The 21,456-nt window shown below is 55.6% G+C and overlaps 2 protein-coding genes across 3 annotated transcripts in view; one reads left to right on the top strand and one right to left on the bottom strand.

Annotated features, from left to right (window-relative positions):
• The window catches only part of CARD14 (caspase recruitment domain family member 14), a 22,401-nt gene extending 7,967 nt beyond the window's left edge, over positions 1–14,434 (top strand). Inside the window, exons 7-20 of one of the 2 annotated variants that reach the window (XM_089901583.1) lie at positions 390–554; positions 1,596–1,697; positions 2,229–2,365; positions 2,456–2,556; positions 4,188–4,248; positions 4,438–4,627; positions 6,288–6,414; positions 6,589–6,826; positions 8,073–8,136; positions 8,854–8,968; positions 9,853–10,026; positions 12,064–12,185; positions 12,881–12,996; positions 13,595–14,434. In XM_089901583.1, the coding sequence (XP_089757709.1) occupies positions 390–554; positions 1,596–1,697; positions 2,229–2,365; positions 2,456–2,556; positions 4,188–4,248; positions 4,438–4,627; positions 6,288–6,414; positions 6,589–6,826; positions 8,073–8,136; positions 8,854–8,968; positions 9,853–10,026; positions 12,064–12,185; positions 12,881–12,996; positions 13,595–13,790 (1,908 nt within the window). In that variant the 3' untranslated portion in view covers positions 13,791–14,434. Of the gene's footprint in view, positions 1–389; positions 555–1,595; positions 1,698–2,228; positions 2,366–2,455; positions 2,557–4,187; positions 4,249–4,437; positions 4,628–6,287; positions 6,415–6,588; positions 6,827–8,072; positions 8,137–8,853; positions 8,978–9,852; positions 10,027–12,063; positions 12,186–12,880; positions 12,997–13,594 lie in introns of both variants that reach the window. The other variant, XM_089901582.1, reaches the window with a different exon arrangement.
• Positions 13,832–21,456, bottom strand: SGSH (N-sulfoglucosamine sulfohydrolase). The gene is made up of 8 exons (XM_022589414.3): positions 21,327–21,456; positions 20,019–20,179; positions 18,425–18,530; positions 17,991–18,141; positions 17,485–17,641; positions 17,038–17,119; positions 15,981–16,184; positions 13,832–15,167 (listed from the first exon to the last, which is right to left on the bottom strand). The coding sequence occupies exons 1-8, from the start codon at positions 21,421–21,423 to the stop codon at positions 14,608–14,610; spliced, it is 1,518 nt and encodes a 505-aa protein (XP_022445122.1). The 5' UTR covers positions 21,424–21,456; the 3' UTR covers positions 13,832–14,607.

Raw genomic sequence — 21,456 nt, 5'->3', positions numbered from 1 at the left:
CCCTCTGGGTGTAGCCGAGGGCTGGCTGGCCGGGTCACCCGCCCTCGATGGCAGCAGGTTCCAGACTCGGGGTGTCTCTCCCGGCCCCTGGGAGGTTTCTTGACTCCCCTTGACTGTCATCTCCTGCCATGCCTGCTGTACAGCATCCTCCCTCCTTTCATTTCTAACAGGGGGTGCACCCCACCTATTGGGTGTTACTAGAACTACACACATGTACGGGAACTGTAAATGGTGGTAAGCTGCAGAATGAGCTGTGTATGGTGCGCACAGGGGAAGTCCAGGATAACCGCCGGCCAGAAATGGGGGGCTTTCTCTAGCTGGACTTCTGCGTGGTGGCGGCACAGCCTCTTTATCCTATGGGCGTCGATCTGCTCTATCTCGGCTCGCAGGCCTACTCAGCAAGGGATGGATCCCAGATGGAGATTTCTCAGAACCTGGCAGAGAAGGACGCACTCCGCAGGAAGGTGTTTGAGCTGACAGACCAGGTCTGCGAACTGCGCCAGCAGGTCCAGCGGCTACAAGTGCAGGCCGAGTCGCTGCCAGGGGTGAGCTCTGCTGCTGCTCAGGTGAGGCGGGGGGTGGGGGTGGGGATGCAGGGTGTGCTCGGGGTGGGACCGAGCCTGCCACACGGGCCCTGCTGGCACCACCGGATTCAGCTCCATCCACCACGCTGGCTCCCGTGAGCAGACAGTGTGGTCAGAGGTTGAAGGTACCCAGCTGGGCAGGCTGAGTCTCCTTCTGCATTTCCTTTTATGGTAATACTATGCACGTCATAGAAGGGGTAGCTCAGTGGAAGGTTCTGGAGTCTGTAATGTGTGGTGTTTGATGAAGAAAGAAGGCAGCATATGAAGCTGTGCAGGCAGCCACTTGCTCTGGTGGACGATGCCTTCCTGGGATGCTTGAAAGTCAACTATCTGAGAGTTGAGTGATAGACACAGAGGGAGCTATGTTCTCAAAGAACTAAAATTACTGTAAAACCTCTAATTATGGTCTCGCCGGCAGCTCCAGCTCCAAGGCACCCTGGTGGGTGGGCGAGACTCTTCAGAGGTGCCCAGGGACCTGGGTGAGGCACAACCAGACCCTCCCCTCCCTATGCAGGGGCCCTAGCCCTTCCTTCCTACCCACTTACCACACCAAACATGTTCAAAAAATATACATATGTATAGAAAAAAGACTGATGGACAGATAGCAAACTGCTAGCTGTTCTATTTCTGAGTGTGGGAGGACGGGTCAATTTTATTTTCTTCTCTAATCAGGCTGTTCCTCCCCACCAATATTCTTTGTGGAGTATGTTTAGATATATTATACATATAGTATGTATTATTTGTATAACCAGGAAAGAATAACAGATATTATCCAAAAGGAATAAAATGCAGTCACCAAGCTGGTTGCTGCATGTCCCCTTGGTGGCCAGTTCCCACAGTGCTGGGTGTCCCAGGCTGGGAGGAGGGGACATAAATGTTTTGCCTTGAAGCCAATGAAAGGAAACCACTCGGGAGGCTGGAGACAGGGGTTGGGACTTGGTAGAAATCCCAAGAGCAACCAAAGGACGTTTCCTGAATTAACCAGCCTATCTGGGTCTTTGGCAGCCCAAGCAGGAGGCGGGAGCCAGGGAGCCCTGTCCGAAGAGGAAGCAGCGGCTGGTGCGCATGTTTGCCCTCTGCCCGTGGGACGACAGTGACGGCAGCTCCTCTGAGGTATGCCAGTTCCTCTGCCACTGCTGGGGCCAGACCAGGTGCACCCTCGTCTATCGGGACAGAAGAGGGTCTGGCACATAGTAGATGCTACAGAAATGCTTATTAAGTGAACCGAGGGGCTACACCTGGATCTACACATTTCACCTGCATACTCCAATGCCACACTCTGCATCTTGCGTGTTTACACCCCGTCAGCGTGTGACCCTCACTAGCCAGTAATTTGGCCTCTCTGGGGCTCAGTTGCTTTATATGTAAAGTGGGACAATGCTACCCACCGTATAGATTTATCGTAAGAACTAAGCAATATAAAATATAGAAGGTAGGTAATAGAGTGCCCAGCACATAGTAGGTGCTCAATTAATGTGGCCTGGCTCTTTGCTCCTCCCTCCCTTCCCTCTTGCCTCCTCTGCTCTGTCAGTGGGAGGCTGTGGTTTATCATCATTATACTCTTTACACAGTATGGCAGCAGGAGAGGTGTCCCGGGCATCCCTGTGAGAGCCCCGTGGTGACTTCTGCCCCGTCCTCCTCCAGTCTCAGCTCTGGTCTGACCTGAGCGCCACGTCCAGCCGAGAGCTGGTGGATAGCTTCCACTCCAGCAGCCCTGTGCCTCCCAGCCAGCAGTCCCTGTACAAGCGGGCCACAGAGGACTTCTGGGAAGACCCCTCGTCTTTCGGTAGAGAGGGGCTGGTAAAGGGATCGGATGACTCCAGCCCCCTGGCAGCTCACTGGGACATTGGCTTCCATCTTCTTCTTATGTTTTTCAGTGGCTGCCCCGAAACCCTGGAGGTGGACAAAGGAGGCTCCCTGGCTGCTAAGAAGGGTGATGCAGATTTGGATTATGAGATTGTAGACAGGGCAGGTGAGCATACCCCCCAACCTCTGCAGCCACCCCACCACCCCTGGGCTGGGCTGGCAGAGCCAGGCAGGGAAGTGAAGACAGGGATCTTCAGGGAGGCAGATGAGACACCCCAGTTTCTGTCCAGGGGATGGGCAGAGAGAAGCGAACTTGACTACTGCCCTGCCCTGAGCCTCTGGGAAAATCCAGACTACCTGGCAGTTCAAACCAGTGTCCAGATGTGCCGTGCTTACTGGGCGTCCTTTTGTTTTCACCTGGAGGCTAAGGGAGTTGCATTCACCTCCACATCCAGCTTGGCATAAATGTTCAGACAGCTCCAGACACACACCTCGTCTCTCTGTCCCTCCCTGCTCCGACCCATGGACACTTGGGCCTCCCAGTGATATCAGAGGGCAACAGGCTTCCATCCTCACTGTTCCTGGCTGAGGCACCTGCTAGGAACATTTCTCCTGGGTGTTGGCACCTGAGACATTCCCATTTCTCCTGTGGCTTATTCCTCATATTTGTCACTTAACTGGTCCTCCCTCCTTCTCAAGACACAGACCCCTCACGGGCAGCCTCCTTACTTTGCCACCACTGCACATCTGCCTCCAGCCTTGGGCCTTGCACACAGTAGGTGCTTAGCACCCTCTAGATTTCATCCTACGGCCACCAAGGGGTGCGCGTACCCCACGCTGTTCTGCCTAGCGGCACCTTTAGGACAGACAGCCCCAGGCTTTCTGTGGGTCACATGACCAGAAACCTTGCCTTTTGCAAATTCATTGCCATTTTTATTTATAACAGTGATCAGCTGAGAGGATCCACCCCAGGTATAACCAACCGGGATGTAAGAGTCATTGCTCTTTTTTTTTTGCCTTTTGTCATTATTCTGCATAATGTCCTGGTTCATATAACTTTAGTGGAATTGACCTCCACTAAATACATCAGGAGTGTATAATTTCACTTGGCTTTGAATGTAAACACAAGTGGCTGTTTGCCTGTGAGCTGGGCACAGGCTGCCTGCAGCCAGCAACTCTTAGCTCTCTGTTGGCCCTCTGGTTCTTGTGAGAGGCTCAGGAGGTGAGAAGGGCAGCCTCACCTGGGCTGGGGGCGGTGTGCCATCTTCCTCACAGGACACATATAAAATACAGGCCTTGGAGAGACTCTGGGGACATCTAGTCCTAGGAGATTGTCAACTCAGAGGCCTGCCATGGCCAGCTGGTCAGCAGCGTGGCCTGGGGAGACAGGAGGCAGCCGATGGCCAGTGCCGGCGATGGCTGCCACACAGAAATACACACCCAGAGTTATGCCAGATTTGATTTCTCAAGTGAAGCCAGAAATCCAGATTCCAGATTCCCTATCTTGTAAAATGCTAGCAACTCATTCAAAGATTACAAAAGGACACAATGTAGGTTAAACTCTGGCAGATGCAGCTCTCCACCAGCTACTCCTATTTTAGGGGAGGTGAATCAAGGTTCTACGCATCAAGGAAGGGAGGGGCAAGAGAAGGTTCAGCCTCAGCAAAAGACAGAACAGGTAGGGGGTGCCTATGGTGGCGGCACTGAGGTTGCACGGGTGAGCCAAAACTCCTTCAGAAGGGGGGTGACCTTGAGGGGTAGGCTGGCTCGAGGCCTAAGCCCGTGGCTTCCTCCTAGACCTCCCTGAGTCCGAGAGCATCCTGCAGCTGTCTTCTGGGGGCCTCCACCTCGCCGCCAGGTGAGCGGAGGGCGGGGGCCAGGGCCAGCAGGTGGCAGAGTGAGGACTATGTCCTCACTACCAGCCTTTCTGAGGCCAGGGAAGGAGAATTCCAGAGCCATGGGACTAGAGGGGGCAGATGGGGAGATGGCCCGGCCCGACCTCTTGCTCTAGGATGCATGAGCTCTGTCCCCTCCCTTTCTGCAACAGTGTCCCGGTGAGGCGGAGGCCAGCCCGCAAGATCCTGAGCCAGGTCACGGTGCTGGCCTTCCAGGGGGACGTGCTGCTGGAGCAGATAAGCGTTATTGGCGGGAACCTCACAGGCATCTACATTCATCGGGTCACCCCGGGCTCCGCAGCAGACGAGATGGCCTTGTGCCCTGGCACCCAGATTGTGATGGTGAGTGTGGCACCAACCCCTCGAGCCCCCAGGATCCTCTCAGGGGTGGGGTCAGTGGGAGGGGCAGGTAACCCAGGAAGCCACAGATTCAACTTGACAAAGATGTATTATCGGATAGGCCCACACTCCTTCTTGGGCTGATGTAAAGCAGAGTGTCACACATGTTTAGAGGAGAGTCCTGGTGATTCTCATCAAAACCCTGCACCCTTCTCCACCTTGACGTCCTTGAACTCTGGAGGGTGAGCCTGTGAGCTGTTGTAGTCTGGACCATGCACCAGTTGAGAGGGCTTTGGGGATGCGGCAGTCTTGACCCAGGGATCTTCTGATAAAGGTTACATAAGATTCTGATGTGGGGCTTTTTTTTTTTTTTTTTTACTGTAATGATCTTATCGTTACTTTTTGTGTATGTGTTAAAATACACATTATAAAATTCACCATTTTAACCATTGGGGGCATCTAAAAATTTTTTTTACTGTAAAATATTCATTAAACTGCAAAAACCATAAATGTACAACCGAATTATTATTAAGTGAACATATGGGCAGGGAGGTGACTTTGATGTAGCCTAAAAGCAGAATTATTAAACATCAGGCCCTTTAAGAATAGCAAAAGGGCTTCCCTGGTGGCTCAGTGGTTGGGGGTCTGCCTGCCGATGCAGGGGACACGGGTTCCTGCCCCGGTCCGGGAAAATCCCACATGCCGCGGAGTGCCTGGGCCCATGCGCCATGGCCGCTGAGCCTGCGTGTCCGGAGCCTGTGCTCTGTCTGCAACTGGAGAGGCCACAGCAGTGAGAGGCCCGTGTACCGCAAAAAAAAAAAAAAAAAAAAGTAAGAAATTCTCGAAACAGGTGTCAGTCATTCCTCCCAGGGTAGGGGGGCGGGTAGGGAGTGAAGGCAAGTGCTGAGAGGGAGAGGGAGGGGCTGAGCCCTCAGTCAGGACTCCCTCGGACCCCATGGCTTCTCGCTGTCTGTGTGCTGAGCTGAGCTCTCATGTGTCTCGAATGATCACACACAGAGCTCCTGACGTAAGCATCAGTCCACCCAAGATGAAAGCCCTTCGTCACACTTCTAACAGTCCTTGTGAGATTCTCAGTTATCAGCTCATGTTGTGGTTAAGGCAACGGATCCCCTTTATGAGACAGTCCTGATACCCAAATGGGGCCAATTCAGTTCTAATAGCGTTAAAAACATATCTCATTTTTTTTCTCATTATAAAAATATCTACTCTCCTAAATCAAAACAACACCGGGAATAAATGAATGGCTGAGAGCCCTGTTGATTTCACAGCTGGGGAAGGGGTGGCGCGAGGGGCGCCCTGGCATCTGGTGGGTGGAGGCCACAGATGCCACAAAACATCCTGCAGGGCCCAGGACAGCACCAAATGTCAATAGTCCCAAGCTGAGAACTCTGCTCCAGAATGCTCTAGAATGGAGCATGTTGGAGAGCAGACACTCAGTGCCCAGTGGCGATCTCAATACATGATCTGGGGCAGGAACGTGTGTAACCAGGAGGCGCTGCACCAAGATGTCCCGACACAGGGCTCTGATGGGTGTGGGTGGGTGTCTGGGAAGGAGTGGGTCTCCTGCAGGGCACATGCCTGCACTCAGATCACAGCTGCAGAACCCTGGTCAACAGAGGTGACCCTCATGATTTGCCCTCAGGTGGATTACAAGGCAACAGAGCCCTTGAACAAGGCTGTCCTGGAGGGCATGACCCTGGATCGGGCCGTCAGACTTCTCCAGAGGGTGAACGGCTTCTGCTGTCTGTCTGTGAAGGTCAACATGGAGGGTACACACTCCCCTGTCCTGTCCTACCCCCCCTCCAGAGGCCACTGATGCCAGCGCTCCCAGCCCACTGCAGAACCAGGCTGAGCCCCAAGTCTGTAGAGGACCCCCAGGCAGAACTGTTCTCGTGGGGGATCACAGCCCTGGACTTACCTGTCCTCATGTCCTCTCTGATCAGGTTATAAGAAGCTGGTCCAGGACCTAAAGGCCAAAGTGGCCACGTCAGGGGACTCCTTCTACATCCGGGTCAACCTTGCCATGGAGAGGCGGGCAGAGGGGGAGCTACAGGTGCACTGCAACGACATCCTGCACGTCACAGACACCCTGTTCCAGGGCGGCAGCTGCTGGCACGCCCACCGTGTTGGCCCCTACAGCACCAAGGGCACCGAACAGGGCACCATCCCCAACTATGCACAGTGAGCAGCTGTTGTGGGCTCCCACACCCCAGAGAGGGCCTGGGGAGCTCCCCGGTGGGGGACATTGCCTGGCCTCACTTAGTGAGGAGGCCCCCTCCTGCCCAGGAGAAACAGCCTTCCTGAGGCTCCCTCTACTGCCCAGGGATACAGGGTGGGGCACCTCAAAGAAGTGGAATCCCCGTCGTGCTACCCACCAAGTTCACTGCTTGGATGGGTTTCTCTGTGAAACGGGATGGACCTCAGTCCTAGAGCATCTAGAGTATTTGGGACCAGTTCCTCATCCTCAGCACTATGGGTCCACTGTTTGTCGTGGGGGCCCTCCTGGGCTCTCACTGTTTGTCGTGGGGGCCCTCCTGGGCTCTCACTGTTTGTCGTGGGGGCCCTCCTGGGCTCTCACTGTTTGTCGTGGGGGCCCTCCTGGGCTCTCACTGTTTGTCGTGGGGGCCCTCCTGGGCTCTCACTGTTTGTCGTGGGGGCCCTCCTGGGCTCTCACTGTTTGTCGTGGGGGCCCTCCTGGGCTCTCACTGTTTGTCGTGGGGACCCTCCTGGGCACTGTAGGATGCTGAGCAGCGTCTTGGCCTCCACCTGCTGGATGCCAGTAGTGCCCCTGCCCCCCTAGTTGTGACAACCAAAAATCTCCAGACATTGCCAGTGCACCCTGAGGATAGGTGACTCATCATGCTGGTGTGTCCGGGACTGACTTGGTTTTAGCACAGAAAGTCCCATGTCCTGGGGAACCCCTGAGTCCTGGGCCAAATGGGACAGCTTGTCACCCTCCCTGGGAGCAACAGCACCCCTGCTCAGAACCATGTTCTAGATCAACCATAGGGCACAAAGCATGGTGTCTCGTCCGGCTCCTCTCAAGCCTCATGGCAAATTCTGTCACCTGGAGATCAGACTCAGCAGGTGCAGGGAGAGGCCTGAGACTCTGCATTTCCAACCCCTTCTCTGGGTGATGCCAGGTTGAAGTCCTTGGGCCACACTGGGAGGAGCGAGGTTCTGGAGCGGTGGCCTCGACCCCACTCACACAGTGTCTCCCGGGTCCCGCTTCGGGACAATTCAGTTAGCATCTCCAGGGGTGGGCTGAGGCTCTGCAGGTTTTTAAAACCCCAGGGCACTATCATGGTTGCTGGGGTGGAGAACCGCAGTGGGGGCAGTGCGGGTCTCCCAGAGCACTGGGCAGGGCGCCCACCTCTCCTGTCCAGCCCTCCCTGCAGCTGGGCCGGGGCCTCCCTCCTCTGCACAGGGCTCAGAAGCTGCTCATCGCCCTCATCCAGGACATGGCTCATCAGAGCACCATGGCCCGCAAGGTGAGGACCAGTCAGCCCAGGTCCTAGATGCAGGGTCCCGCTTGGGTGGGCCCTGCCTCTCTCCCCCAGCTCACATCATCTGGAGGGAGGGGCCCAATCAACCCCTCCTTCCACCCAGAGGGTCCCAGCCCCACCTGGCATGGGCTGGAAGACAGGTGGGTACTGGCTGAGGGTCCCAGGTGGAGAGTGTAGGCTGCTAACCTGAGGGAGGTGACCCGGCGTGTTTCTCCCCCGGGCCCTCCAAACCTTCACCTGGGTCTGCGTGCCACCCAGCCTGCAAGCTCCTCTACCGCGTGCAGATACGTCATGTATGCTCCCTCCGTCTTGCTCCCTCCATCACCCCATTTGCCTACCATCTGGCCCCCATCCTTATTCCCCACTGAGACCAGGCACTGTTGGGTTCTCCCGATATAGAGCACTCAGCAGTCCCTGAGCAAGGCGCTAGGGCAGCCCCCTGGATCATGGCAGGGCCAGGCCGGGGGTTCCCTACTCTTCGCTCTTGCTTCCCACGGATGCCCTGCTCGGGAAGGGGGCTGGGGGGCTCAGCCTGAGGACCCTCTCCTGCCACCCTCTGTCACCTACCCCCTGGCATGGGGCCTGGGCCTGCTGGCTGTTCAGCAGGCACAGCCTGGGAGTCCAGGGACCACCCTGGATTTGCCAGCGGGGGGGTGGTGCCAGCCCCCCAGCCCCGTGGGATGTCCCTTCTGCCTCGTCCAGCAGGCTTCTGGGGGAGCCCAGAAGCTGGTCCGCATCGTCAGTATGGACAGAACCAAGGCCAGCCCTCTGTGGTCATCCTTTGATGGGGGCCAGTTGGACCCAAGCCAGGTAGAAGGTGAGGCGGGTGGAGCTGGTGGAGGGTCTTTGGAGGCTGCTGTGGTTGGTGAGCTGGGTCAGGGTGATGCCACTCATCTAGGCCAGAATCTGTCTTTAAGAACCATAACTGACGTCTACCTGCCCTTCTGGAAAGCAGCTGAGCTACACACCTTTAATGTCCTTTAACTGACACTCCTACTTCTGTAATCTGCCTCAATAAGACTGTCCGAAGCCACTGGTACAGTCATCTGGACAGCAGTCCTTTTAGAATATTAAAGTCTGAACACTCTCCAAATGCCCAACACTGCACAAACCAGTGGACCCTCAGACAACTGCTGAGTGACTGCTGTGGGCATGAGGCCGTGACAGAGGCCGGCACAGCACAGACCCCTGAGCAGGTAAAACTGTGCAATGAGATAAGCAGAAGTGAATTTAGAGAAAGGTAAATCGTTTTGAGCTTATTTTCTTCTTGAAAAGTGTTTTGAGTGCCTAATATAACCTAAATGACCAGGAGAGGAGATCAGGGACCAGAGAGGGAGGGAAGGACTGGGATCATGTGTCCCTTGAGGCTGAGGGAGAAGACACAGGAAGCTTCCAGATTGTTTGCAAGGATGAACATGGTTTCTCTATCCTCCCTGTGAGCCAAACAAGGAAAAGGTTTTAAACTGCAGCCTATGAAGCTGATCCTAGAGAAGCACAGGGAATCTAATCAACAGGCACAAAGGAATCAGCCAGGGCAGGTGTGGAGGGCGTGGTGCATCGTGTGGGAGCCCAGCGTGCCCTGTGTTACTTACTGCAGGTGCCAGGGCTGCAGTGGCGAGCCAAACAGACACAGGCCTTCCTGGGGGTGGGGGGCTGCTGCAGCCTGGCGCCTGGCCCGCTCATGGCTCCTTCCTCCCACAGACCCCTCCACTGTGTGCTTCTGGGCCGAAAGCTATTTCACCCTGGTGCCCTACACCCTGGTGCACAGCCACAGGCCCAGCCGGCCCCGGCCAGTGCTCTTCGTGCCCAGGGTGGTCGGGAAGATCCTGATGGAGAAGCTGTGCCTCCTCCAAGGGTATAAGAAGTGCCCAGCAGGTACGCTGTCTCCTGGGAGTCCCACCTGACTGTCAGGTGGCAAGGAGAAGTATCTGCTTTCAGGAGGGCGGCACGACCAGAGGAGTGTCCTGGGGCTGCCAAAACAAAGGACCACAAGCTGGCGGGGCGGGGGCCTTAAAACAGCAGAGATGTGTACTCTCACAGTTCTGAAGGCCAGAAGTCTGAAGTCAGGATGTCTTTGCAGGCTGCACTTCCTCCAAAGGCTCCAGGGGGAGTCCTTCCTGCCTTTTCCTGCTCTGGTGGCTGCTGGTGGCTTGTGACTGCATTACTCCCATCTCTGCCTCCTTGTCTGCGTGTCCCTCTGTCTTCACGTTACGTTCTTACAAGGAGCCAGTCATGGGATTTAGGGCCACCCTACTCCAGTGCGACCTCATCTTTACTAACCACATCTGCAAAGACCTTATTTCCAAATAAGGTCATGTTCTGAGGTTTCAAGATGAACATGGATTTGGGGGGTATGTTATTCCACCCAGTGCAGCTCTGCTGGCAGATAGGTTTGTACTTAACCGGAGTCATACAACCAAAGGGCTCCATCCACCTGCCCAAAGCCACTCAGTGTAGAGCCATGGAGATGAACCGGCCAGTGGGAATCTTGGGTCCCATTGGCCCTGCTCAGCAGGAAAGGTGGCTCAGTTGGTTGGAGAGTGGAGAGCAGGAGTTAGCTCCTTGGCTTTCTTCCATCCACCCATCACTGGTTGGTGGCTGCCTCAGAGAGTTAGGCTACAAGCTGACAGTGAATAGGGCCCTGTCCTTCTCCCCTGGAGCTCACAGAGGGAACAGAGAGAAGCAAGTATGGCCCACGCAGTTCCTCCAGTGAGCACCTGCTGTGTGCTAGGCTCTGTGCAGCGGGCTAGAGATAGAGAGTCCAAGAGGCCCTCAGGGTCTATTCTGCTCCTCTGGAGACAGACACTTAAGGACGTGTTAGACTGACCCATCTTAGCTCCACAAGTGATCCAGAGAGGGATTCTTTGGAGGGGGTGGGAGTGGGGCTGCAGTCTGACGGCAAGACAGGACAGGAGTTTGCGAGCAGAACCAGGAAGTCCAGGATGAGGGAGCAGAGTGTACAAAGGCACCGAGGCACAGACGGCACCATGGGGGGGCAGCAGGTGCCCAGACGTGCCGTGTTATGTGGTAGGCAAGGGGACATGATCAGGCCTGATCTTTGAATGCCCGTTTTCAAAGTGGAATAGAAGACAGACTGGAGAAGGGCTTGGCCAGGGGATGAGCCAGAGGTGGTACAGCAAAGCCACAGTGGGGAGAAGAGGGCGGCCCCAAGAGCTGTCTGCCAGCTGTCTGCAGGATCTGGTGATGCTTTGGAGGGTGGAGGCTGGCAGGAGGGCACGTGCAGTTCTCACTTGGGAGACTGGGTGCTATTCAGGAAGAAGGGAAAAGTCAGGGTGTGTTTTAACATGTTTACACAGGGCAGAAGTTCTCAGCCTGGGCACGACATTTAGGGCTGGATCATCCTCTGTTGTGGGCTCTCCTGTGCATCACAGATAAGCAACATACCTGGGCCTCAACCCATTGGGTGCCAGGAGCATACCCCCTTCCCAGCAGTTGTGACAGTCAGAAATGTCTCCAGACATTGCCAAGTGCACCTTGGGGGTAAAATTGCTCCTGGTTGAGAACCACGGATTTAAGGGATTGAAGGGATTTCTGGGTGTAAGAAGTTGCATATGTAAGTTCGGAGCTTGGGAAGTGATGGGAGAAGAGTTTATCTACATTTGTCCGTCTTTCCTTCTTTCCCTCCACTCTTCCCTCCACCCAACCTTCCATCCATCCACCCACATCCTGGCACTGGCTAGGCACCTGCTGTGTCCAATGGTTTAGGGTGAATGTACAGGGCATGGACTCTTCCAAGCAGGAAGAGCAGGGTCAGGTTTGTAAAGAGGACACCCTAGGAAGAACTTGCCCCAGAGCTGGTGGGGGTCCATGGGGGCAGACCCATGGGTGTTCAGCATGGGCTCCTGGGGGAGCGGCTGGGTGGGTGACATCCCCATCAACTGTCACCTTCAGCATACTTGAGCCAGGAGGAGTATGATGCCTCCAGCCAGAGAGGGGACATCATCCAGGAGAGGGAGGCACCTGGTGGTCGCTACTGTGTCACCTGCAGAGCAGTCGAGTCCCTCATGGGAAAGGTAAGGGGTAGGGTGGGGGCTGTGAGGAACTCCATCTCCAGATAACGGCAGTGGGAGAAGGAAAGGCCAACCTCCAGGGCCCCCTGGACACCCCAGGTTGGTGCTCATCTTGTCTCTGGCTCCATCATGGAAAGGCCAAACCCCGTTTCTGCCATTTGATGTCCACGTGACCTCGGGCGGGACTTTTAACTTCCCTGAGCCTGTTTCCTCACCGCAGGAGATGTTTAATAAACATTTGCTAAATTAGTAAAGTGGAGATAACACTCCATGTTTTAAGACTCAAACAAATATATGAAAAGAAGCTCACTGTGAACTATAAAGTTTTGTGTTGATACAAAGCAGCCAGGAACAGCTGTGAGTCAGAGGCACAATGGCCCCCCATCCTTCACAACCCCAAAGAGGTTGATGGAGCCATCCAACTCCTGGGATTTGAGCTCTATGCAGTCTCCCTCAATCCCGACGGCCTCTGATTTCTAGATTTCCCAGGCAAAAAATCAAACGGATGGAAACTTTTAAAACTGTACGGCCAGCACCCTCGTGTACAAAAAGGCATTCCCGAATTCTTCTCCCCACCTCCTTTACAAACTTCAGTCTTGCCTGTACCCTTCTCTCCCTTCTCTCAGCCTAACTCCTGGGTGTGGGCTCCACTCGCTTCCTCTGAGGCTGAGGCTCACTTCCCTTCCCTCTCCCCCCAGAACACCCACGCCCTCCTGGACGTCCAGCTGGACAGTGTCCGCGTCCTGCACAAGATGGAGATCTTCCCCATCATTATCCACATCTCCATCAATGAGAAGGTGGCAAAGAAATTCAAGTAGGTGTACCCCTGGGGGCTGGTGGTGAGGTTTGAATGGGCACCAGAACTCCCCATAAGGCCCATGGCGACCACATCCAGAGCCCGTGATGGGGTTTCCAGGATCTCACCTCGTGCCAGTCTTGCAAGTGTCACAGGGCAGTTCCCCTAAAACATCCAGGATAGAGGTCCTGCAGCCCACCCCCGGGGAGCAACCCAGAGGACAGTAAGGTGAGACCCTAGAACCTGATTGACCTCGGCTGAGGCCACATGTTTCCCGGGGTAGAGTTAACAGTCCGTCTGTGTTAGGTAAGGACAGAGACTGAAAAACACTACTTGGTCCATGGCTGGGACAAGCTCAGATATCCTGCTGCCCCCTTTATAATTTGAGAACCGAAGTTATAAACTAGATCTGCCACCCCACCCCACCACCCCCATTAGTGCAATGTCATCTAGGGGTCCCCTCGAAGCAGGCCATCTGTGTCTAGGGGCATCTGTTGCATCATCGGTCCATCCAGGTCCCTAGAATTCCGAGCCGGTGGCTGATTTCTGGGGCTCCGTGCTGGGAGGCTGGTGCAAGGCTCTCCCTGAGCCACCCTCCCCTCTCCGGCTCTGGCAGGAAGGCTCTGCAGCGGCTCGGCACCGCAGAGGACCAGCTCCTGGAGGCTGCCAGGCAAGAGGAGGGTGAGCTGGATGAAGTGCCCTGTCTGTACAGCAGCCTGGCCCCCGACAGCTGGAGCGACCTGCATGCCCTGCTCGGCTGTGTCCGCCTGGCCATTGCAGATGAGCAGAAGAAGGTTGTGTGGACAGAGTAGAGGCCTTGCTGATGGCCCGTGTCATAAACAAATCCAGAAAATGAACTTGGTATATTTTACTAAAATAAAAAGCTTTTACAATGCTCTGGCCTGTGGCTTCCCCACCATGTCCTCCAGGATGGAGTTGATGGGGGTGGGAAGGGTGATGGGAGCCCATCCACTTGAGGAGAATGCCCCCTTTCTGGGTTTTCCAGGCAGGCGGAGGCAGGGCAGGTCTGGAGCATTCCATGAGTACTGTCTGTGCTACAGACTTGTGTTCACCCAGACAGAATTCACCCAACCAGAGGATGGGGCGGTTTCAGGCCTTGAGCAGAGACATCTTCATCCTTGGACACTCTCAAAAAGAAGGGCAAGCTCTGCCCATACAGACCCCAGGATGAAACTCGTCACTTAGGGAGCCTGCCAAGAATCAGTGGTCTCATGGAAAACCAGCCCGGGGCTCGGGAGCCTGACTGTGAACAAAGTGAAGGAAGAAGACAAGCCCAAGTTTCCTTCAAAGGCTCCCTCCAGACCAGGACTGACAAACAGACACTGTCCCCTCATTGAGTGCAGTTTGCACTCACCCACCACCCTCGTGGCACACAGAATCCCATCTCCTCTCAGGTGAAGGGCACAAGAACGTCTGTGGGTTCCAGAGAACCAAGAGGGACTGAAGCCCCATGTCCCAGACCCTTCTTCCTGCTGTTCCCCAGACCACCTTCACCTTGTCACAGGTTGGGGACCCTGCACCATCCTGGGGACCACCCAGGGAATTCCTGTGCCAGGACACAGCTCAGACACAGGACAGCGGTCCCCCACTGTGGGGGTGGGGAGGGCCTCACAGTTCATTGTGGAGTGGCCTGCACTGGGGAGAGAGCTTCTCCTCTAGCACCCCATTGGGAGCACATACCCAGGGGTCGTGGGTCTCCCACTGCCACTTGACCAGTTGGGTCTGAAGCAGTTCCAGAACCTGGGCATAGCGGGGGTCAGTGGCCAGGTTCTGGGTCTCATGGGGGTCCTGGCTCCTGTCAAAGAGCTCCCAGCGTTCCCGGTAGTAGTAGTGATGCAGGTCCTTGTACCAGCCCGTGGGCCGGCCGGCTGTGGTGCGATTCAGGAGGTCCTGGAAGGTTGGCGAGACGTAGAAGTCCTGGTCAATGGGAAAGGGCATCTTGAAGTGGAGGTTGTGCACAAGGTGGAAGTTCTGGTGGTGCACGGAGCGCATGGGGTAGGACATGGTGACCTCATGGTGGCTCTGGCTGCCAAAAACCGTGGTCCAAAGAGGCTCCGCCTCCAGCGCCGGGAGGAGGGACCGCCCAGTGAGCTGGACAGTCTTTGAGCCAAAGATGGCATAGCTGGGGTAGGGGATAGAGAACCAATCCAAGATGGTGGGCGTGAGATCTGGAAAGGAGATGACATCTCAGTAGGGCGGGCCCTCCAGGGCACCAGACCCACCCCCGTGGAAGGGCTGAATCCAGGCCACTCTGGAAGCTGGTGGGCCATCTTGCACAACAAATCACCAACAGGAAAAAGCTGCTACAGGCCAACCCGTCACTGCTGCGTCACCCTCTGGGCCGTCATGCTTTCAATGCCATGACAAGAGCCCCCAACTTGGTGATACCCAGGATCCTTCTAAAATCCTTCAGACCAGCGAGGAAGCCCCCACACAGGGGCCTATTCCTGTTCTGTGCTGTGGCCAAAATGCTTTCTGACCTTGGGGCCAAAAGGAGATGTGAGCCCTGAGCCCACAGGGGCCCAAGCATGCTGCTGCCCTGACCCCTCAACGTGGGGTCAAGGGGCATCAATTATCACCTGGGAATTTGTCAGAAATGCAAATTTTTGGGCATCACCCCAGACCTACTGAATCAGACACTCTGGGGTGGGATACTTGGATACTAGCAAGCGCTCCAGGTGATTGATGCTCACCAGTGGGCCAGTGGAAAAATGACTGGCTTGAAGGCAGTGAGACCCAAACTGGAATCCAAGCTTGGTGCTTACAAGCTGTGTGACCTTGGGCTCCTAACTTCATGTCTCTGAGCCTCATTTCTGCATCTGTAGAATGGGGCTGACCATCCCTTCCTCACTGAGGTGATGTGGCAACCGCATAAGGTAGTGGGTGAGGAGTTACGTCTGGTCGTGGTGGTCCTGCTAAATGTCCTCTTCCTCCCCCATTCCCCCTCCTCGACCCCTGCTGCATGGAATGCAGAGTCATACCTAGGAGGCTCACGTAGGCCTCGCTGACCTGGCCCCAGCGTTTTGGGTGCTCTGGGGATGACACCAGCATGGGCTCAGCAGTGCCCGGCCAGTAGAGGTTGGTCCTGCCACTGGGGAAGGGGATACCATTGTCAGATGTGAAGATCACCAGGGTGTCATTCAGGACACCCGCTCCACGCAGCTCCTGGAGCACGAGTCCAATCCCTGCAGGGTGTGGAGGGGATAGCAAAGCTCAGCCGCAGGCAGATGTGCAGTTGTGGGAATGCGTGTGCACTAAAGCATTTCTTCATCCGGCTGCTGAACCCTGCACCGTCTTTTCCTTCAATCACCCCGGCCCTCCTTGCCACCAGCCAGGCCTCCCGCCCAGCACTCTGCCCAGGGCCCTGTCCTGGAGCAGGACTTGCACGGCCTCCACCTGAGTGCACCCCTCCAGGACACTGGCCAACCTTGGCAGTTCCGTGTCACCCCCATGCAGCTGCTACCTGCCATGCAGTGGTTTCTGTGTTTCCTGGAATCTCCCCGTGGAGGTAATAAGGATGGTCTTGGGTGGGGCCAGAAGATAGGATTCTCTCTACACCCACCCCCTTCCCAAGTCCCCATGAACTAATGGTACCAACAGGGAAACGATAAAGTCACCAACCTCCCAGACTGGGTTGAATGGTGGTTCCCCTAAAAGATATGTCCACACAGAACCTGTGAATGTAACGTTATTTGGAAAGAGGGCCTTTGCAGATACAATTAAGTCAAGGATCTTGAGATGAGATCATCCTGACATACCTAGGTGGTCCTTAAATCGAATGACAAGTGTCTTTAAATGAAGAGGAGGGCCACAGACTAAAGAGAAAACACAGGGAAGGAGCTCATGTGACAACAGAGGCAGAGACTGGAGTAATGCTGCACAAGCCAAGAAACACTTGCAGCCACCATTAGCTGGAAGAGGCAGGAAGGACTCTCCCCCAGAGGGGACATGGCCCTGCGGCACTGTGATTTCTGGCTCTGGCTCAAGATGGGGGCCCAAGCTGTGCCCTATCCCACCACCTGGGCTCCTTGCACCCACCTTGGTCCATGCGGCTGATGGTGGTATACTGAGCGGCCAAGTCAGCTCGGGCAGCCGGTGTATCAGGGACGAAGTAAGGCACCTGGGATGGGGCAGGTGGGTGGAAAGTCAAGGTTAGAACAGATAGGTTGGGTGGAGGGGGCAAAGTGGCCAGCGCTTGAATTAGGGTGGGAGATACAGGTGCCAGCCTTCCTCCCAGGGCCCCAAATCATCTCTCTTCCTGAATGGATTATCCCAGACCACCCACGCTTCTGGGTACATCATTCCATGTCTTTACGCTTCTCTCTGCCACCCCACGGATGGGGACCTGGCTCCAGTGAGTCAGAGGGTTTCTTCTTACACACCTGGGGCCAGGGCTGCCAACCCACGAGAGGGGCACAGGTCCCCATATTTACAGGGTGGAGGAAGAAGGGTAGTTCTCGGAAACGTGGTGAGGGGTCCTCCTACCTGCACATCCTTCGGGTTGTAGGTCTGCGGGGTCCAGTCTGGGATCTGCCCCATGCCACTCTCTCCATTGCCAAACTTCTCACAGAAGGCCCCGTACTGTGGCTGGGAGTGCCCGCAGCGGTGGGGGTCATGGAAGGCGACATAGAGGAAGAAAGGCCTGCAGATGGAGAGACGGGCTTAAGCGTTGAGGTCAAGGTCAGATGGCTGACCCACCACCTGGCTTCTACCCTGGGGAGCCTCATCCTTTGGGAAGGAACACCCCTCAGCTTTGCCTACTCCCCTACAACTGAGAGCCTCCCCGTGATCCACACTGCCTCAGTGTCCCCATGTCCCCTCTTCTTCTGACCAGATCAACTTGAGCATCTGGAACCTTCTCCACCATCCACACCCCAGCTGTCTGGAGACTCCAAGAATCCCAACCAAAGACTCTGGGATCTGCATCCAGTATTAACTGTCCAGAGGTCTGGCTGTGTGAGGGCAGTAAGGGGGAGGGACCCTCCTCACACCTGTTGTCCCGAGTCTGCAGGAATTTCCGGACCAGCAGTTTCATTCTAGTGATGTTCCGCCCCACCTGGAGGACAGAGCCATTCTCCTCTGTGTACGCAAAATCAAACGGGTACACCATCTCCGGCCCCACGTGCTTCTTCCCAATGATGCCTGGAGTCGGGGAGATAGGCCTGTCCAGAGCCCCTTCGGCCTCCCACTCCCCTCTGCCCCCTTCTCCACTCCCCAGGCCCTGTGTCTTGCTGTGGCCTCCAGGAAGGCAGCCGGGCCCTTGTTCTCGTGTGCCCATGGCCCAGCCAGAAGGCCCAGATTCCTTGGGGTCAAGTGCTCAGAGCAGGCAACACAGGGCCCATGGTGGCTCAGGACAAGGCCTTGCCCCTCTGGGGCAGGGAGGTAAGTTGCTGTCCTGCCCCTGTGGCTACACGAAGCCCCTCACCTGTGAGAACACCAGCTCGGCCCAACAGCAAAGGCAGGCTCTGCACCCGGTCGAAGGAGTTGAAGTGGTGGACATCCTGGTGCAGGCCATACATTCCGTTCTGATGCTGCGAGCAAAGATGCTGTGAGGCTGGGCACCTCCTGGCAGCCAGGGTCCTGTCCCCCACCTCACCCCCAATGCTTCTGCTCTCCCAGGCTCACCAGCCTGGCCCTTTGTAGGCCCCTGATTTAGAGTCCTCAGAGAGGTTTTCTCCATCTCTCACTCCCCGCCCAACAGGCCCACAGGTCCCTACCATGGGACGACAGCATGAAATACAATAGGCTGGGAGAATGTACACTAAAATTAGGGGTGGCTTTTATTTTCTTCTTTTTGTGTATCTGTGCTTCTCAATTCTTCTATCAAGAGCACACATCATAGAGTGAAAACCACACCAACAGGCCTCTTTTTATTAGCTGACATTTTTAGAGTGTAAAAAAAATTGTTGTACGTGTTGCAAACTCAAACAGGCTAGAGAGATGTAAGAAGGAAAAACCCTGTCCTTATTCCTGTGGCTCACTGCCCAGAGGTGAGCGTAGCCTACAGCTGCCTGATTAACCTTACAAGAAGCTTCTGTGTACAGGCCACAGACTGCTCTTTATGTAGGCCTCCTACTCACAGCCTCAGGCTCTCAGAAAGGGATGTACAGAGCATCCCCCGCATAAAATAACGCTGTGAGATAATACATCAGGAGTAAGTGCCCATGTACACCCAGGTTCATAGCAGCATTATTCCAACAACCAAAGGTGGAAGAAACCCAAGTGTCCACTAATAGAGAAATAGATAAACAAAATACGCTCTATCCACACAATGGAACATTATTCAGTCTTGAAAAGTAGTGAGGTACTGATGTGCTCGGGTGAAGCTTGGGGACATTATGCTCAGTGAAACCAGCCAGCCGCAAAAAAGCAAACGATTCCACTTATGTGATGTACTCAGAGTAACCAAATTCACGGAGACAGAAAGTTGAATGGTGGTTGCCAGGGGCTGGCGGAGCAGTGGGATCAGGGAGCTAGTGTTTAATGGGGACAGAGTTTCAGTTTGGGAAGATGAAGAAGTCCTGGAGACGGACGGTGGTGATGATTGCACAACAAGGTGAATGTACTTAATGCCACTGAACTGCAGCCTTAAAATAGTTAAAATGGTAAATCTTTCATTACATTTACCTCAGCACAATAGAGTAAGTGCCTTAAATGGCAGCTTCTATTGTCACAAAAGCTCCTGGGACAATATCATGAAAAGAGTTAATACTGGGCTGCGCAAGTACCTGCCAGGCACCTTGCTGTGAGCTTTACATAGAGAGAGTTAACTTGGCCAATCCTATAGTAATCCCAGGAGTGAGGTATTACTATCACCCCATCTTTCAGGTGAGGAAGTTGAGGCACACAGAGATAAGTGATTTGCTCAGTCACACAGTGGTGGAGCAGGGCTGCACTTGGACCGTTTGGCTGGGGGTGGGGGAGGGAAGGTGGGCACATCCCCAGGGAGACCAGGGAGGGGTTACCAGCAGCAGAGGCCCTGGGGGCTCTCCCTCCTCCTGAACCCCTGCTGCCCTCACCTGGGGCAGGCCAGTGAGGAGGCTGGCCCGGCTGGGAGAGCAGCTGCTCACGGAGGTGAAGGCATTGCGGAAGACAAGGCTCCGGCGGGCCAAGGCATCCAGGTGAGGGGTGGTGATGGCACTGTTGTTGTAGGCACCACTCTCAAAGCCTCCGTCATCCGCTGAGGAAGGAGGGAGACATAGAGGACCTGACGGCCTGGGCTCAGAAAGAGCAGCATGTGGGAGTGAGAGAGACCTGGGTCCTGCTGCAGTGGCCTGGCAGTGATGCCCAGGCGGGTATGATACCTCTGTAGACTTGATATAAGGCAGGTGTGATTCCCAAGTGGGAATGACCCAAGTGGGCATGATATTCAGCAGGCTTGTTACTTGAGTGGGAATGCCACCAGGCATGTATGAAAACTGGGTGAACATGTTAGTAGGCAGGCATAAAACTGAGGGGAGCATGAGATCCAAGCAGGCATGATTCGGCAGTCCTGGGCTCTGCAGACACGCCTGAGGATGTGGATCCACGTGCTGGTTCTCCGCCAATGCCCCTGAGATAGGAGGAGTTGAAGGGAGCCGCTCTGTAGGGTGCTGTTTAAGTTACAATTAGCAGAAGGACCTGCCCCAGACCACAAAGTTAATCAGAAACAGTGGCCCTGGCAGGCAGCCAGACCTCAAAAGAGGAAAGAATCAGGTTGCCTTGTGATAGCTGGGCTCTGGTTACCCAAGCAGAAAGTCTCGTGAACAACAGGGCACTAGAGGAACTTGGGGTTTCACGGAGGCGGGGAGGGCCGGGGGAGAAGGCGGGTGGGTGAGTGGGGGCTGCTCCCTTCAGCCAGGAGAAAGAGAGTTGAGCCACAGTGCTCTGGGGTCTGAAAAGGGAAGGGAAACGGGGTTATCACTGCTGGGGAGAAGATGAGAGATCCAGGGCACCCTGCTGGTCTCTGAGGACTTGGGCACCAGCCCCTCTTCTGGCATCCCCTCTGCGATCTGTGGAAAGCCGCCCAGCGCCCTGAGGTGGGTGGGGACCGCAGGCTTAGCCCTGGCTGCTCTGGTCACGGTTCGGGCTACAGGGTCAGAACCGGGGACAGGAATGGGCTGTGAATGCTGGGGCCGACCCCTCCAGACCCTGCAGTGGACAGGGCCGCCTCTGCTTGCCTCTTCAAGGAGCCGACCACGAAGAGTCTGGGCCAGCAAAAAGAAGAGTCGGGGAATGAACGGCAATGGGGTCTGCAGGGCACGGAGGGTTAGCGCTGGCCTCTTCTGGGGTCGACAACCGGCGGCCGTGGAGGGCGGTGCCCGGGGTGCCGGCGGGTCGGAACTTACCAAGGATCAGCAGCACGTTTCGGGGTCGCGCCCGGTGCACAAAACACAGCCCCACTACGAGGAGCAACACCCAGCAGGCCGGCCCGGAGTAGCGCATAGCGGCGGTTCTAGCCGGGCGCCGCCCCGCGGT

The sequence above is a fragment of the Delphinapterus leucas genome, chromosome 19, assembly GCF_059928025.1.
Source record: "Delphinapterus leucas isolate spDelLeu-1000000601 "Yukka" chromosome 19, BTC_Dleu_Yukka2, whole genome shotgun sequence".
NCBI lineage: Eukaryota > Metazoa > Chordata > Mammalia > Artiodactyla > Monodontidae > Delphinapterus > Delphinapterus leucas.
This window is presented reverse-complemented; position numbering and strand designations above follow the sequence as displayed.

What these genes read in the sequence shown, in the direction of transcription:
- SGSH (XM_022589414.3), bottom strand. Translation starts at nt 21,423, where the DNA reads ATGCGCTACTCCGGGCCGGCCTGCTGGGTGTTGCTCCTCGTAGTGGGG. An exon ending in CCGAGCTGGTGTTCTCACAG is followed by an intron (nt 18,142 to 18,424) that starts GTGAGGGGCTTC and finishes CCCCGACTCCAG; the next exon opens with GCATCATTGGGAAGAAGCAC. An exon ending in GGCCTACGTGAGCCTCCTAG is followed by an intron (nt 15,168 to 15,980) that starts GTATGACTCTGC and finishes TCTCCTTTCCAG; the next exon opens with ATCTCACGCCCACCATCTTG.